At 34.2% G+C, this 18,705-nt stretch overlaps 1 protein-coding gene across 6 annotated transcripts in view; it reads left to right on the plus strand.

The window, feature by feature from the left end:
- Nucleotides 1-18,705, plus strand: part of LCORL (ligand dependent nuclear receptor corepressor like) — an 88,980-nt gene that overhangs the window by 53,752 nt on the left and 16,523 nt on the right. Inside the window, exons 6-7 of one of the 6 annotated variants that reach the window (XM_069792922.1) lie at nt 3,274-3,364; nt 12,581-17,462. In XM_069792922.1, the coding sequence (XP_069649023.1) occupies nt 3,274-3,364; nt 12,581-17,462 (4,973 nt within the window). Of the gene's footprint in view, nt 1-3,273; nt 3,365-4,788; nt 9,024-12,580; nt 17,467-18,705 lie in introns of those variants that run through there. The other 5 variants (XM_069792943.1, XM_069792933.1, XM_069792950.1 and 2 more) reach the window with 5 other exon arrangements.

An 18,705-nucleotide genomic window follows, 5' to 3' on the forward strand; every position in this document is an offset into this window, starting at 1 on the left:
TTCCTGAAGCCCAATAAAAACCAGAGAAGTTTGCTAGAATCAGTACAGAAATAACGATTGTAGGTACTCAAGGCTGACTCATACAGTTTCTGTTACTTGCTCTTCCCCCTCTGTTTCTCTAACATCACTAGTCTGGAGGAGTTTCAAGTGATTGTGGTCCTGATTATTTTGAAGATGACCTTTGATTACACTTAGTTATATCTTGATATTGCTGCACCTGATGATCTGGTGCTGAGAAGCAAAAGCCAGAGGTTGAGCCATTTCTTTGAAGATCAAAATCATTTAATTTGCAGAGAAATAACTTCCTTAGAAGACCATGAGCAGCAGACCTGAAAAACTTCTAATAATTTTTTTTCTATATTATCCGGTGTTACATAGTATTGTTTATGAAGACTGTTGTTTTAGTAGTCATGGCTTCATCTGAAGAATGGGAGTAATTCCATGTCTTTAATTAAAACCACCTTATAGAATGGGTTTTCTGTTCCTGATGTTGTTCAGTTCCTGTCTAGAATTCTTGCCTAAATACCCGTTTTGAGTGATTTGATAGAAAATAGAAAGTTCTGGTTCAGTTTAAAAAAAACCCCATTCCTACCTTGCAAGTAACAGGTTTTCAAGGTTCATTATCCACCTGTAGGATGCTTTTTTGCAAACTTTTTGGTCCTGTACCTAATGAACCAAGGTGAACGTCTCTACTGTGTATATATACGTACATGCATTTTATTAGGGAGCATTTCATTATGTCTTGAAGCTTTATAGCAAATGCTCTCACTTTCCTACCAATTATAGGTGCTCCTTCATTATAATAATTGATACTGTTACAAAGCAGGAAGAGCTACCAAAACCAGGAGCTACTGTGTATTTTTAATGAATCTTTTTGACTTGTCAGCCCTTTCTGCATCAGTTTTGGGGGTTTTGTGGTGGTGTGGGGTTTTTTTGTTTGTTTGTTTGTTTGCTTTTTAATTGGAGCAAAATCACTGAATAAAAGCCTGGTGTGTGGTGATTTTATCTGGTATCTTGTACATATATCAAATTTCTTGCATGGTTCTCTTTCACTCTTTTCACTGAGGATCATCTTCCCATAAAGCATTGTCTTCAGAGAGGTGTCATATACTTAATGAATATATTTGCTGTGTTGGAGAAACCAGCTGTCTTGAACCCGAAATGACTCTTCATTCTTGTTACCTTTTGGAGGACCAAAATGTATCTAATTTTTTGTTTCAGGGGCCTGCATTTTTCAGTACTGTGTTCTTTTTAGTCATTTTTCAACTTGTTGGTGGCCTTGTATTGTCAAAGCCAGTTCTGAAAGATTGGAAATGAAAATTGCTTTGGTTAGATTTCATTATGGAATCTTGCAAGAGGCTTTGGGTTTTGGTTGTTAGGTTTGGGGTTTTTTTTCCTAAAAATCTAGTTAGCTTCAATTTTTTTGTAGATTGAATAGAGATAGACGATTAGCCCTTCATAACTTGATGAGTTGTGAACTTTGAAGTTTTTTTTCCAGTGAGTTAGAAGAGATCACTGGACAAAACCTTTTTATCGTAGTGCCTGTGAATATCAACTGAAGATGGAGAAACTGTTGTGAAAGGGAACACACAAACACTTAAGAAAGGGAGATGTATGACTGACAGAACACAACAGATGAAATCTGTCTGTTACAGAGGACTCAGGCACATTGTGAGCTTAGGGATTTGGGATGTTTTACAGCTGGGTAGGCCAAGTAGTCCCTGTAGAATATTTCTGTAGTGTTTTTAATTGGCTGTTCCTTCTGGAATATCACTGCATCAGAAGGGTTGATTAACATTAACTAGTCCTTCCTTTAACTTTCTTAGAGTTAAGGAAGACTTTGAAAGGAACATAATCAGGAGAAAAGGAGCATCTTTGACAAGTGGCAAGTTTATAAATATTTTTCCCTTATGCTCACTTACGATGCTACTTTTTGTCTCTGCTCTTCTTCAAATAATACAAAGTAGTTGAGGAAAAACACTAAAAATCTGTTAAAACCAGTCCAAAACAAATAGCTGCATTTATTATTACACAAAACTGTATTTCTGTGCAGTATCAGTATAAAGGACAGTTACCCTAATAATTTTTTTGACTTCTTATTCCAAGTGTTGGCATTTGGATTATTCAGCCAATGCATCATGTCTGCATCTGAGGCTGTGGGAAAATATATACAGTTAATTGATGTTTTAGAAATAATATGCAGTAACATGAAAATGACACTAATGTAAAAAGGGCTAGCATAAGGTTGCTTGTAGAGTTGAATGTTGAGCTACATGTTGAAACTCCAAATTGGATTCACAGAGCTCAGGCACACAAAACAGCCCAAGTTTGAAACAGTGATCCAAGGAAGAAAGTTATAAAATTAAATATATTTAGGGGATTTATATATCATTTAAATGTGATTTTAAAAGAAAAACTAAAAGGACTATTTCAGGTGCTAATCAGTTTCTTTAATTTTCACTGGTTTTAAATATTGATTTTTTAAAAATGCATTTTTCTATTTCAATACTTTATAAACTTTAACAGCCAACTATAAATCTTAAATTTAACATTTGCCAGTGACTTAACAGAGTGGACTCCCACCCCAGTTTAGGTCTTTCAATTTCTCTGGTTTCATTATTACATACGTGTGGGGGCAGCAGGGGGAATACGTATAAGCAAACTATTAGAACCATTAATGACATAGGTCTTCGTCTGCTTAAAACTCTATAATGGGCTCAAGCTCTCTTCCCAGTTACTGGGGTCTCATCCAGTAACCTAGTCTGGTCTCATAGCTGACCCTGCTCTGAGCAGGAGGTTGGTCTAGAGACCTCCTGAGATCACTAGTAGCCTGAATTATCCTGTAAACTTATGATTTAGTTATGTCAATTTTAACTTCAGTATCAGGCTTGTTTGTTTACAGTATGTAAATATGAGTATATGAATAATAATATCAAGTGTATTGCTTTGGTTGCCTTGAAAGTAAACAGTGCAAAATATATGCATATGTGATTTTTAGGAAAGCAGCCACATGTTTCTGTTCCAGACAGACTCTTCTTTCAAATTCTATTATTTCTGAATGTGGTTTTTTTTCTTAATTTTAAAAAGTTTTGTTACAAATCAAATGTATAAAACCATTTGCTGACGGCTGACACTGTTAAAGGAATAAGATGTCAGAAATTTTACATGATAAAGTAACTGCTTAAAAATTGTGCCATAGGTACAAACATTTGCTAACAAAATTTTTGGGATCATCCTTAAACAACTGCTGTCATCACTACTCGTTCTTTGCAGGGGATGGAGTGCTAGATCTCTCTACAAAGAAAAGCGCAAGGTTGGAAGAACCAAAATATGATCCATTGTGTTCTGAAAACTCAGTGTCTGGGTAAGCAACGTTTAGGACTCTCTTTGGCTTATGTAAAAAAGACAATCCAGGTTTCTCTTCTCTGAAGTCAGGTTTTATGTTCATAACATATTTGTATATACTGACACACACATGTGGTTCCTATTTTGCTTTCAGAAGAATTTTTGTCACTCATAAGTGTGTGTCTATGTATATATCATATGTTTCATTTGTCTTTTTCCTTTTTTTCTGTTTAAAGAAAAGTTATCAGAACAATCACCAAACTTTAGTTCATGTTACTAAAAATGAACTGAAAATTGATTGCATAACACATTAAAAGTAATAGGATAGTAGAAGAAAATGTAAACATATTCTTTCGGAGTTTATTTAGGAAACTTCAATTTTGGACAAAAATGACCACGTTAATATTTAGATTTAAAATATTCTTCAACTAACATGAACAAGTTAAATGACTATTATCTATAACATTCCTTAATAAGAGAGAGAGAGAGCAAGCGCGCGAGAGAGAGCTCTTAATCATCATACTTATACTTACATCATGGTTCTGACTATGGTGTGTGGTGGCAAATGGTTAAATTTCTTTATTCAGCAAGAAAAATGTTATTGGATCTGCTGAAAGCTACCACAAAACTAGTGAAACGCATTGTTTTGTTGGATTTTTTTTATGATCTTGGCATCGTCCCATCCACTAGCCATAGCAGGACCCTTTTTGTCACCTGTACGTCTTACCAAATAACTTATTACAAATAGGACTACGATAGCAGTATTTGTTGAATGATGTAAAATTGCATTTTATTAATTTGCTGATATGAAAAAGTTTTAAAATGAGTATGACTTTGTAATTAGAGAGCTGTAAATAGTGGCTAGAAGTTTTTAAAACTGTGTTTTAATTTCCCAAAATGGACTTGATTGTTAACTACAGCACTTTATCTTATTGTTGTAGAAAGCCTAGTTTTGTGTAAGTCTGGGATGTTTGTGTGTAGTTACGTACTTATTGCTGCAAATTTTCTATGAGGGGGTTGACTCTTTTATTACTTGTTTAGCGGTAACGTCACGTTTCTACTAACAAAAACTCCTTCAGGATTTGGGTATTTAATGGAACGTTAATTGTATAATTAAATTTATAACAGTGTTGCTCTGCAAGCATGTGAACAAGGGAATATAGCAAGCACATGAGAATATTATCAAATACTGAGCTAGGATATAAAGTTCTTGGAAGGGCTGCTGTAGAAGCCACCGTATGATTTTTGACGCACTGTCCTACCAGAACTGTAACATTTTGCTAGGATAATCATTTAACTACCACATCTCAAAGGCTTAAAAGTATCAGAAGCAGTGATGTTACCGAAGCAAGGAGTATAATAAAGGAGTGGACCCTTCCCTTCCATAGCTGTGTGAGAGTCTCTCATACATCAGTTTACCATCGTTTCATTCCATCCATCCAGGAGACTACACAGACACAGAGAGGACTATGTGGAAAGAAGTGCTGAGTTTGCAGATGGTTTGCTCTCAAAAGCTTTGAAAGACATTCAGTCTGGAGCACTGGACATAAATAAAGCAGGCATACTTTATGGCATACCTCAAAAAACTTTACTTCTCCACTTAGAAGCCTTACCAGCAGGAAAGCCTGCACCTTTTAAAAACAAAACTCGAGATTTCAATGATAGTTATTCATTTAAAGACAGTAAAGAAACTTGTGCAGTCCTACAAAAAGTAGCCTTGTGGGCAAGAGCTCAAGCAGAGCGCACAGAAAAAAGTAAACTCAGTCTACTTGAAACCTCAGAATTAAAATTCCCAACAGCTTCCAGTTACCTCCACCAGTTAACTCTACAGAGAATGGTCACTCAATTTAAAGAAAAAAGTGAAAATCTACAATATGAAACTTCAAGTCCTACTGTACAATTAAAAATTCCTCAGCTAAGAATAAGTTCTGTATCCAAACCACAGTCTGATACTGCTGGTCTTCTGGATGTTATGTACCACGTTTCTAAAACCTCCTCAGTCTTAGAAGGATCAGCGCTTCAAAAATTGAAAAATATACTCCCTAAACAGAACAAAATTGAATGTTCTGGACCTGTAACTCACTCAAGTGTTGACTCCTACTTTCTGCATGGGGACCTCTCTCCTTTGTGTCTTAATGCTAAGAATGGGACAGTAGATGGAACCTCAGAAAATACAGAAGATAGTTTGGATCGTAAAGATAATAAGCAACCAAGAAAAAAACGTGGCCGCTATCGGCAGTATGATCATGAAATAATGGAAGAAGCAATTGCAATGGTAATGAGTGGGAAAATGAGTGTTTCCAAAGCACAAGGAATTTATGGGGTACCTCACAGCACTTTAGAATATAAAGTAAAAGAGAGATCTGGAACATTGAAGACTCCGCCGAAGAAGAAACTCCGATTACCAGATACTGGCTTATTTAATATGACAGATTCAGGGACTGGCAGCTGCAAAAATAGTAGCAAGCCTGTGTAGAATAATAGTTAGCAAATTGTTTTGTGTGTGTGTATGTATGTCTGTATACACACACAGTGTGAGAAATACATATGCTCACTCTGACAGAAAACGTGAAATTATACAGTTCAAAAACCACATACATGCCTTTTGAAAAATAGTTTTATTCAGGGTTTTCACTGTGGACAGAATTATAGAGTTGCTCACTTAATTCTGATAGTGTGTATTTAATATAATCCTTGTATAAATAGGTGAAAAGATTCAGGTTTTATTTAGTAGTCAATAGCATAAAGATGTTTTGGAAAACAAGTATTTGTCATGTGAAGCATAATTTTTAATTGGTGAAGAACCACTCTACCCATTCAATAATCCATCTTATTATGGAAATACACAACCAAGGGTTAGCAGACTTTTATACTTCACAGAATACTTGCAATAAATTGTAAGTAACTCAGATTATACAAAGCAAGGGATTTTTTTAAAAAGCTAATTCCTTACAAGGAAGTGGATTTGTGAAGTATTAGTAGGATATAGTACATTCTGTGAAAGAAAAAAAGTTCATCGTTACTTAAGTATCCAATACAAGTAAGAAAAACATTTCATTACTAAAATGTGTGTTTAGCAGGCATAAACTGCATTTTTTATCATTTTAAGAAAATTTTGTTGTTGGTTTAGAAAGAAATTGGTGTTTACAAAGTGTACACTTATGAAACCTGAGAAATTACTGTAGTTATAGAATTATTAAATATGAAATAAGATGGAATACTAAGAGCATAAAATAATTTAAACTTTAACATAATTTTCCTTTTTAGTTTGACAAATAAGGTAACTTGTAAGGTTTAAAAAGAAAGTTGGAATGCAACTTAGAGCATGTTCATAATGTGCACAGAATGAGCTTGAGAATGGTTTGGGTTTGTTTGGGTTTTTTTGTTTAAATGTGCTGGTTAGTTGATGTTATGACTACTTAAAATTTATTTAAGGATTGTGTCACACTCCTATTGAAAAACCTCACTGTAACTGTAATGTATTTGCTGCTGTGACATTTCAAAACATTTTCAGTTTATCAAAATGAATACCAAGTTACATTATCATTTTGCTAATAACCAAATTTGCAGTTCAGGGTCTTGATAGAAATACAAATATTAAACAGTGAAGCTGTTTTGAACTTTCAGTAATATAAATTCTTTATAAATTTGGTAGTTAGAAGTTAGGCAGTTCACTTTAAATACGTAACTTTTAATAGAATTTAAGGGAGACCAATTACCTTCATATTGCAGTTTTTACATGAATTTCAAAGTATTCACATTGGACTTGATATCATACTTAATTTTTTTGTGTAATATCACAAAGTATATGTCTACATATGAAGAATGGGGGCTTGCTTCATACATTCAATACTGAACATCAATGCCCTTTTCCTCTCAAAATGTAATTTTTTCTGTATGCATCTAATATGGCATAGAAAAAGACTTTTCTCCAACTTTTATACATTTGGTGCACATGCATACATTTTTTTCCCCACTTAAATTTGCATGTGTATAGGTTAATTATATAAATGAAATGGGACATTAGCTACATATGGGCCACATCAGGTAATTTGATTTATAAACTTGCCATTAAATTCAGTGGAGAGCATACTGCAATGTCGATGGCAAAATCTAGCCCATATTTATTTAACGCTACTGAAAAATAACAACTTCCATTTTAAAACAGAATAATGCTTTGAAACTGCACAACCAGTGTCTCAGTTCTTTGGTCTCTCAGATCTATACTGAATCTTCTTCAGTGATTAAGGTTTACTTGCATATTACAGAATGAATCCTTTTCTTAAGCAGAACTGTACCTGATAACAAGGAGGTCACAAAACAGCAGATGTCAGGGTCATCTTTTATTTTAAAAGAATTAAGCCATATTTTGTGAGGGATGGAAGGATTAATTTGTGAATACATCCTCACAGAAAAATGAAGTTGAAAAAACCTTAAATGTTTCAAGATCTGTCTTTATACAGTTTTACTTGCAAAAATTTGGGACTTCAATACATTGCCTAATATTTGTACCATACTGATGTTTTCTACTTCTCAGACAATGTTATAAATTTGAGTCAGAAGTTTATATTGAAGGCGAGTTACAGTACTCTTTTTATATCATTTAAAAGATGACCTGACCAAAAAATTAACAGGATTCATAAAATCAGGGATCATTTTACTATTGACTTAACAGTACTCAGTAGTTTTGTATGTAATATTATAATTAATTTTCAACATTTTAGTACTTGTATTTATTTTTTGGTCAGAAATAGTATATTAAAATATTTTTTGATAGTTTATAGATGATACTCAACCTGTAAGTGTTTAAAGGAACAGAATTATTTGTTTCTAATTATTAGGCTAACCTTTGATTACACAACTAAGGAAAGGCAGGGAAATGTGTAAATTCTCCTTCCCCAATCCCTATGTATTCCATTAAATGTCATTTAAATTACACATTTTGAACTGTTTTATAAATTCAGTTACCAGTCACTACTTAGTAATTGACAATTTCTGAAAATTCCTGTTTCAGCAGAATTTTAAATGAAGGCGAAAGCAAGCCCTACATGCTTTCTACTTATTTGAATGTTTCTCAAGTATTTTATATTAAAAAACAGTGCCTCTGTTTTTAGAACTACTGCTCAGTAAAGCTGTTTAAACCATTTCTGGTAGCTAATGACAATTTTATATTAAATTGTATATTAACTTTAGTGAGACTGATTTTTTTAGTTGTTTACAGTACAAATACTTGTATTTGTTTTTTAATTGCAGTATTTCCATTGTCGCAGTAATTTAGTAAAACTCTGTGGCTGCCTTGATTTTTGACAGATTTTTGTTAACAACTGATTTTTAGGCAATTAGTTATATTTATGCATAAATCAATTGCACTATAATTCATGAATTATTTATTACAATATTTTCTAATGAATTCCATGTATTTGTCTTGTGTTGTAAATGTACTGTAATTCTGTTTCTTCTTTGTGTTGTTATATTCCTAAATCTGATTGTATGAATTTAATTGTTTAGTTAACGTGTTTCTACGTTGTAATTTGTAGTAAAGCACTTCAATGCTTTTGCACATAAATTTACAACACTGATGTGTGATTGATTTGCTCATTCAGTAAAAAAAAAAAAAGAAAGAAACGAAAGCCTGTACACTGACTCATTTGACTTACTCCTGAGGCACGAGTTTATTAGCAGTGACGTAAGATCAAGAACTGTACAAACTAAGCACATAAGGACTAATTTACTATGATAATTTTATATATCAGAAATAGTAGCTTTAAGAAAGGATGATTTCTCAGAATTGATGTATTATTCATAAACGAGAAGAAATTCAGAAAACTAATTTTATAACAATTACATCCTTTAGTTTGCAGCTAAAAATTATCTATTATATATTACAGATAATATATAGCTTTTTTTGAGGGATTTATTTACTAAGTAAAGTCAAAACCCAAACATTTCTATAAGACAAAACTTCTATAATCGTTCTCTGCTGTTCATATCAGTACTTGAAAGTATGTTCTGTTCCCAGTTTTGTTCTTGTTCCCAGTCTGCAAAGAAGTTGCTAGATTGATTTATCTTGTCTGTGGCTGAGACAACAGAGGATAGAACGCTAGGGAAGGACATCTTTTAGGAGTCCTCTGATAGAGCTCTTTCCTGATAGTTTTTTGGATTTGTGGAGGAGGCAAAGGTTTACTTTTTTATACATAAAATAATAAGCTGAAAGGCTAGTATTTAACCTTATCATGTCTCTGCCTTTGTGCCAGTTTTGGACTCCAGGCAATCCCCGCTCCATGGTATTAACTGCCCCTGCCCTCCAGCAGGGAAATAATGTCATTCCATGCTTAACTTTTGTCTTCAGAGATATTGTGCACAAAAGGTAGTGGGGGAGCAGTGCGTACTGATCCTCTCACCTTTCAACCCCTCTATTTCCTAACCCCTCTCGCCCTCTTTTTTTGTAGGAAGTGTAAGACTGTTCTATGAAGGGAGTATGCAGTTATGAAAGTGATAGCTCTTCCTTCTATGAAATTATTGTGTAAGCCTTTTATCTTGAGGATAGTCTAAACTACTGTGTGACAACACAAATTTAAAGGGCCATAGGAAGGAATTACAGGAAACTGAAATATAATTCCATGATTGTATTGAAAGGCTATTAAAAAATAGTTTGTTTAAATATATGGACAGCTCTACAGAGAGACCCTTTAAAGAAAATGTGTTGCTTTAATCTTTGTTTGCGTAATAAGCTCTGTTCCCAAATGGCGACCAAGTAAAGGGTTGATGTGTTTTCACAAACTTGGAAGATCATTTGGAATGTGGTACTATTACAATAGGCTAGATGAAGTTAAGTTGTCTGTTAGCTTTAGAAACTAACACATGCCTAAAGGAAAGCAGATTATAGATGTTACACAAGGGCAGATAACCAGGAAAGAAATCATATTAGAAGGATATCCAGTATGTCTGTGATAACCAGGATATTATTACTTTATGCAACAGGTTGATCTCCACATAGCAAATTCAAAGCAGTTTGGGGGCCTTTGGAAATTTTGGTTACTGACTTTGAGAAGGCTTCAGGGCTCTGGAAGTTTTTTCCACCAGTGAGCATATTTTAAATAGCAGTTATGGATAGAGGTCCTCTACAATTAAAGCTCTCCAGTGAAACTCCATTAGACATACCTTGCAAGTCTAGACAGACAAAGATACCTGTCTAGAGATTTGGTCTAAAAAGACTGTACTATAGCCATCTTTTTAGCAAAATCTATGTAACACACTTACTGTGATTTACAAGCAAAATATTGAAGACTGAGTGCCATGTTCATTTTTTTTTTCTATCTGGCCTTTCAGAACATTATTTAATTAAAGTCATGGTGGGGAGGGCAATTAGTTTTTATCCATAATTGTATTACTAGAACAAGCTTTGTTTTCACAAGCATAGTGATGCATTTCAACACCTCGTGACTCCTGAGTTGTTTGGACTGAGTAACACTCAGACTCTTCTCAGTGAAGTGGTGTTTCAAAAACAGTTAAATCCTGACAATGACATGCCCTTGAATAATGCTGGTTTTACTTTAGATTGCAAGTGCAAAGAGGGTTTTTTTTCTTTTCAAGAATTCAGTTATTTCAGTTTAAACATAATCACAATTTCAGCTAGTACCATCACAATTATCTTATGCTTTTGAGTCAGTACCATCTAGCTGCTTGATTTTGAATATATACTGTTTCGTACTAAATATTGCAGGAGAAGGAAAAATCGTGAGGAATTATTAAGCATAGTTGGCTGGTTTTAAGCTCTAAACTTTAAAATCCATGTAGGACAATAAGAAGTATGTATAACTTCGAGTAAGAAACCTGAAGCTAAAAGTTATTATTGATGCTGATAACATTGGATATGAGCTAATTAATGAATAGGTAACTTTATATAAACACAGCACATTAAATTTTAAATATGTTTGTTCTTCGATCAATACAGTTGTAAACCCAATCAAAATTCTATTTTTCCAAAGTACAGGCTTAAATGCAAAAAATTACAGGAGATAATAGTAGGGCAAAAAGTTAGTGTCATGTTCAGAGTTTGGTGATATGTTTAAACAATACATACTTTTCTAAAACAGAATTCTTCTAATATTTTCTGCTCATGCAATTGGTTTCAGTAAAACACTTGAATTAGGTATTAACTATCTGTTGATAGTTGCTATCCAGCACAAGGATTTGTATTTAATTGAAGAAATATCTGTATTAATTTCTACCATGGAAAATTTTCAGCTTTTCAATATAAATGATTAGGTAAGTAGTGACATTAGTTTTAATAATTTATAAGAAATTAATTAAATAGTTAAGGTAGTATTTTATAAGTGATTTTATTTTGAATTAATATCTTTGAAAACAACTGCTCAGAAGTTGTCTTTAGATATAGGCCTACCCTGTATTTGAGATTTAAAGGATATTAACCTTTATCACAGAAGTTATTTATTCCAGTGATGATTATCTCTGTTTTTGTTTAATGAAGAAAACCGTGTGTGTGTGTGCACGCACGCGTGTGTGTATGTGTGTGTGTAATATATTGCAATGAAGAGCCTGTGATGCACCGCTGCAATTTATTGAAAAACTAGAAGGGAAATTTATCCACAAAGAACAGTAACAGTAGCAAGTGGCTATTTTTTCCATTTTCTGTTAGCCTATTTAGTGTTCTTTAAAAAAAAGTATATAAATAAAAATGTCTTTAGAAGGATCTTTAAGAGTATCCTCAAGAGCATTCAATACAATTTGGTATATAAATATCTTAGGGTGGGATTCAGGAGAGATGGATCCATTCTCGCCTCTGCTACAACCTTGTATTGTGGCCTTAGGCAAGTCATTTATCCGCTCTGTGCCTCAGTTTGTGAAATGACAGTAATACTAAGCTCCCCAGGTTCTTGGTGAGGTTTTCCTTCATTAGTGACTAAGGTAGTTTGAAATATCAGAAAGTTAACATTATTGTAATTACATTAGATACGAGAAGCTATGTTTCGAACTATTCTTTTTGTCCCTTAATTTCTTCCTGATTATTTTTCTTATGGTAAGAGTATCACTGCTATAGATAAGATGCACATCATTGCTAGTGACACTTGCAAGTATGATTGAATAGTGCAAATAGAACAGAACTGTTTTGCAAACTTCAGGTTTCTAGGCTTGAGTTTAACCATTATAACAAACATTAGATATGGTGTTTTACTGTAATTTATATTTTGTTTTGATTTGTTTTCATTTTCAGTTCAAGCTCAACAGCTGATGCAAATTCAGAGGAAACAGCTAATTTGGAAAAAGGAAAATCAACATTAAACAAAGTTTTGGAGTCTTTTTGTTCATATCACTGGCAACAGACTTTGGCTATGTTAAAATTTTTAATACAAGATGAAAATGTTCCTATAGTTTGCGGTTGTAAGCAAACACATTTGGTCCACTCTGAAACTCCCAGTTCCCTTACTGAAGAGGATGTTCACATTTCATTTTGCAATTGCAATGGACATATGCTGACAAAAAGGTGCTGTTTACAAAATCAAAGACCAAACACTTGTTTACCACCTCTGTCTGTTTGTATTAAAGATTTCCATTCTTTGTCATGCCAAGCTGTAGCAATTGGATGTATTAAGACAATGGTGAACAAAGCATGTAGTTCTCATAAGTATTGTGCTGAACAATTGCAAAATTGTAACAGGCATTCTGTGAAAGCAGCAGCATGTACATATTCAACTAAGGACTCTGATCTCTTGAACAGCATTAAAAATTCGAATAGATCTCGCAGCCCATCACCGCCTCCACTATCACCTGTACAGAGTAAAGAATTTGAATCATCAGAAGGATCAGTTATAGATTTTCCAACTTTAGACAATAACAAGCTTGAAATATCCATCAGCCAGCCTCCGTCCCTCTTGCCAGCTGAAGGAAGCAAAGGAGAATTTGAATATGAAGGTAAAACATGCAGAGGAAAAGAGACCGAATATTCAGATGGAACGTTGCTATCAATAGACCAAGAAAACAACAATTATTATATGAATTCTGAGAAGGCTGAGAAAGGTGAACATTCTGCCATTTTTCAAGATTTAATGGACCGTATTAATGAAAAGTTAAAATCAATAGACACTACAGATATAGCAACAAATCTTGTAAAACTTTCTAGCAGTGACAGGGCACCAGAAAATGATGTCAAATTAGGAGACTTCATAACCTCTCTTTTGCATAGTGCTAAGGCAAGTGATTACAGCTTTATGGAATTACTTCACCAACATGATAAACAAATGGAAAATAAAATTATCCAAACAAGATTTCGCAAGCGTCAGGAAACTTTATTTGCAATGTATAATTCTCCTGATTCACCACTCATTCGACGACAGTCTTTGCAAATCAAGAGGGAGCTTGCAAACCTTGATGAAACTCTTGTAAGAAAAAAGTCAATTTCTGAGAGAAATGCAAAGAAATCTACAAAGAAAATTGATAAAATATATCCAAATAAAAGACACAGTTTTACTGTGATAGAAGATGAGGCTTTGCAACATCTTGAAAGTAATCCATGCATGAATTGCCAAACCAAACCAATGTGCTTTCCAGTACACCAAACAGAGTCTTTCAAACTACCTCTTCCTAATTTTCAGACTAGCTCCAGCTTTCTAGTTCTTTCAGAAAACAGTGCTATTGCAGCCAGCCAGGCAAAACTCGCAAAAACACAAGGAGATTGTGCAACCTTAAGAGAGACAGATCAGATTCCTCTAAAGGATGAGAGTAATGGAATCATGGGCAGAACTAAACGTAACATTGTGCCTCCTGGATGGTACTCTGTGTATGTAACGAACAATATTGTGTTTAGAAAGTCATCCAATGCAAAAAAGCCTTTAGAAATTTTGGAAAAAATGAAAATAAATAAAGATGTTCATGCTGAAAGATGCAGTGACATAAACATAAGCAAAATTATGAGAGACACAAATCTGCAAGTTGTTGTAGAACGTTTAGAAGATACAATAAACCTAGCCGGAAAGACTAACAACTCATTGCTGGATAGTTACAAAATAAGCCAAAAATTAAAAGATAATGCTTATGAACAGGTTATGAACCCAGCTGCTAGAAGAGGCTTACCTTTCACTCTGAGTGAAATGGGATACACAGGACAAAGCTTCCTTCCACATTCACATGTGCCAAGCAGCAGTAAAATCAAAACTCTATGTGTGACAACAAACAGACAAGAAATGGTTATAGATCAAGAAATTACTGACAGCCTTTTGAAATCTCTGACTTTTGATTCATCCAGTTCAACTTCCAATAACATGGACTTGCATACAACTTTTGAAGCTGGGGAGATCTCATCTCCCTTAAATTACTCTAGTCCTATTAAGCTTATGTTTGTCTCAGAGGTTAATAGTAATGAAGGAGTCAAATATACTTTGACATCTGCAGCTGCATCTTCTAAAGGAAGCACAGATATTTGTTTGTTTCAGGGGCACGCAAACACTTTGTTAGACAAACAGGCCGCAGGAGACCTTTCTCATGCAATCTGCATCAAGGATTGTGATTACAGTGGAAACGATACCAAGGAGGAGTCAGGTTGTGTTTATGCGGAAGCAATTACAAGCTCTTGTCCAGTTGATCAAACTAACTTAAATGACTTGAAACTAAATGATGAAGTTGTGGAGAAATCAAGCAGTAGCAGTGAATCAGTTTTAAAAAGAAAACCTGGTAGACCAAAGAAGATAGGTCCTCAAGTTGTTAAGCAAGTTAAGAGACCTATTGGACGGCCTCCAAAACCAAAAATAGACATGACTGAAAGCACAGAACCTAGACCTGAACTTAGCAGTGACGGTAAAAGTACCAAATCTGATGCAGCAGTAATGGAAGAAGTTAACAGCAAGAAAAATATTACTGTGACAGTTGTTTTCGGACGGTCAAGAAGAACCAAGAGGCATGTTTCTGAAGGTAATCTAAATGTAATCAGCATTCTGCCAACACAACACATTGATTCTACTTTTGCCAATGACCACAGCAAAGCGAGGCGCAATGCAGAAACTGAAAATGCTTTGACTGAAATAGTAAAAGCCTTACAGAATTCTTCCACTGAAAACGAGGTCTCTGGTTATGACTATGTCAGACCTATCAAGAGTAACTTAGCATCGCCACATCCTTGCAGCAATATTATACGGCCAATTAAGAAACCGTTGACCACCATTCGAAAACCTGGTAGGCCAGCAAAAGTAAAAATCTCTGGCATATCAGTGACTGTTAATCGAGTTTCACCTCAGGAAAGAAAAGTGAGTATTAGCAACTGTTTGCCTCCTTTACAACAGCAGAATGTGTTAGAAAAAAACATACCACAGGAGAGAAAAAATCAACTGTGCAATAATATGGGTCAAGTAAAGAGCACACAGAAAGATTCTAGAGAGGATGGATCAAACAATGTTATAACAACAGTGTCAGGAAAACACGAAATTCCATTGAGGCATTCTGCTAGAGACAGAAAACCTTCACTGCATTTTTTACATTCATTAGCATCTTCTAGTGCATTTACTTGTAGAAGTGCCTTACTACATAAATCTTACAAACTCCATTTGAGAAAAGCTAAAGATAGAAAAGAAAAACATAGGCAATCAAATCGGAGCACAGCATCCAAAGATACCTCAGAACTGAGAAATTCAGGAAATGCAAAAAAGGATCTTAAGGAGGGTGAACTCGGGCCCATTAATGAAGTATCATCGGATTCCATTTTTTCATTGAATCCCTCTCTCAGGTGGTGGGCTACTTCCACTTCAAGTGACACTTTGTTGGAAGAACTAAATAATAGATTTGAACAGATAACTAATACCTGGTTGCGAGTGGGGGGAAATGAGTTTGATAAATGTGTATGTGAAAAAAGGGATCCCGTTGAACAAGACTGTAATACTGAAATGTCAAACCCTTTAGACTCCTGCCTTGTAGAACTTGAAACATCACCTATAAAAATGCTTTTTCAGAAAAAGTGTAATATGAATGAACTCTGCACCTGGTTTATGCAAACTACAGAAACACAGTCTCTCTCTCTAGTGAGAAAGGCAAATGCTCGCAATCCTTTAGAAGTAGTTAGTACTAGAGAGATAAAGATGGAAACTAAACAAGCTGATCTTAGTACTTGCCCTTTCAGAAAGCACTTTAAAAAGTTTGCACTATCCTCTCCTTCAAAACCAGCAGGGAAATTACAAATATTACATAACATGGTGAGGTCTCCGGTCTTAAGCATGAAAAGTAATTTCACATTAGCCAGATTAAAAAGAAACGAATTTAAGAAGCTACAGCGTGATAGGTGGGGACAAACAAAAAAGCTCTATAATCAGGCTCCTGGAGGCTGGAAATCAAAAAAGAAAAATTTGCAGTTCTTTTGCCAAAGCCAGTTGTTTAAAAGTACAAGTGGGGAAACCAATGATGAAATGCCCAAGCTCCAGGAAAAAAATACGGTAGAAATCCAGCCCACTCAGACTTTGGTAGAATCTCAGAGTAGCCTCTTGCCAACTGAAAATGAAGCCAGAGATGCATTTGTTCAACAGATGATGGGATCTTCTGACTTTAACCCACATCCTGGTTTAGCAAATATACTTAAGTCACATGCAGAGACAAATGGAACAATTTGTTGCCAACAAAATGTTAGAAAAGAACAAAGCCAAGATAAACTGTTTCAAAATACTTGGAAAGCCAAAACCTTTAAAGATTGTAGGATATTTCTGAGAAAAATCAACCATATTGAGCAGCACAATTCATTTAAGTTAAATAATGTCATTTATTCTCCCGAAGCTGTTGAAAGTAAAAGCACTCAGGCCTATATGGAAGAAAAAAGACATCCTCTTTTAAGGTCCCATTCTACTAAGCAAAATGCGTTAAAGAAACAAGAAAATGAAATGGAAACATCTAAAGGATCTAATTCTTCTAAAGTGACTGAAAGGCTGGATGACCAGTTTCACAGCAGAAAATTTATTAGTGATGTAAACCATGATGACAATCCTGCTGGTAGTTCTGAAGTTCTTATCAGAATAAACAAAAGAAAAAGTCCACAATGGGAGACCACTGATACAAATATAAGAAAAAGGCATAAGAGACAATCATGCAGTAGTGGACAAATGCCAACTTATTACCCAAAGTACCAAGTAGGTAAGTTCCTGTTCCCCCCTTCATCTTAAAATTGCAATCTTAAAGAATTGGAGAAGTCAGACAACTAAGCACTTTGGAATTATTTTTTTTATTGCATGATACTAATTTTAATTTCAGAGAAGTCATTAAATTAATCATTGTATAGCATCAGAATAATGCAGAAAGTGCATTTTTTAAATTTATATAATATTTTACACGCATCTTTTGGCTACAGTAGATGTGTTACATTCTATGACAGCTATAACACAGCAAGATAAAAAGAGCTAGCTAATATAGTTCAGACAGACAACAAATCAAGTTCTGACATGTCTGAACTCAGTTGCAATGGTTACTGATTTCAAAAGGAACAGAATTTCATTCCGCTGTGTAGTTTCTCATATTGTGAGGAGGGGTAAATTATAAAAGGAAGCAGAAATTCAATGTATTAACATATAGTTGTTTTAAAAAAATTGTCAGTGAAAGATTTATAATATAAATCTGTAATGGTTTTATAATTATACAGTAAAAAATAGTACTGTGTACTTCTGAGAAGTATTCATTCAGAGATCCGTTTTAGTATCCTTTCAATGCCAAATGAAATCTGCTGACTCTAAAGGGTTTGTGCATTGAATCCTTACAGAGCAATTTAAAATGCAGAATTATTCTAGACAAGTACAATATACAGTTACTATGCTAAATGTATTGACTTGGCATCTTTTTAGGCTAGTGTGAAATTAAATCCATTTTTAAAGCTAGATATTTATAATACATTGTAATACAACTGTGATCTCAGAAAGGCCATTATATTACTTACAAAGAGGGTACACTTGTGAAATTATTTCTCCTGCTGGATGAAGAGATCTCCTTAAACAGAAGTCTCAACTCATTTCAATAAAATAACTAAGGTGTGAAATACTCACCAAGTAAAAAAAAAAGTTCTGCAGTAGGAATTAAATTACTGCAGAAGTATTCAGTTGTAGAAGCAATATTGTATTAGCTAATCTGATTATATTGCCTGAAGGAAAGGAAACCATATTCAAAATATTAGAGCAAAATCTTACATCCCCCTTTGTATTCTGTGTTGTGGAAGACTGTCCCTGATAATAAACTGAAAAGTTAATTTAAGTTGTAATATAAACAATATTATGGCTCTGGTTATGGCTCTTTATTTCTTTCGTGCTTTATGTGATATATAAAATTCTTCATATTAAGCTCATTCAATGTAACCCTGCTTTTCCAAATTACAGCATTTTTTATATT

Source organism: Haliaeetus albicilla, chromosome 1, assembly GCF_947461875.1.
Source record: "Haliaeetus albicilla chromosome 1, bHalAlb1.1, whole genome shotgun sequence".
Classification (NCBI taxonomy): Eukaryota; Metazoa; Chordata; class Aves; order Accipitriformes; family Accipitridae; genus Haliaeetus; species Haliaeetus albicilla.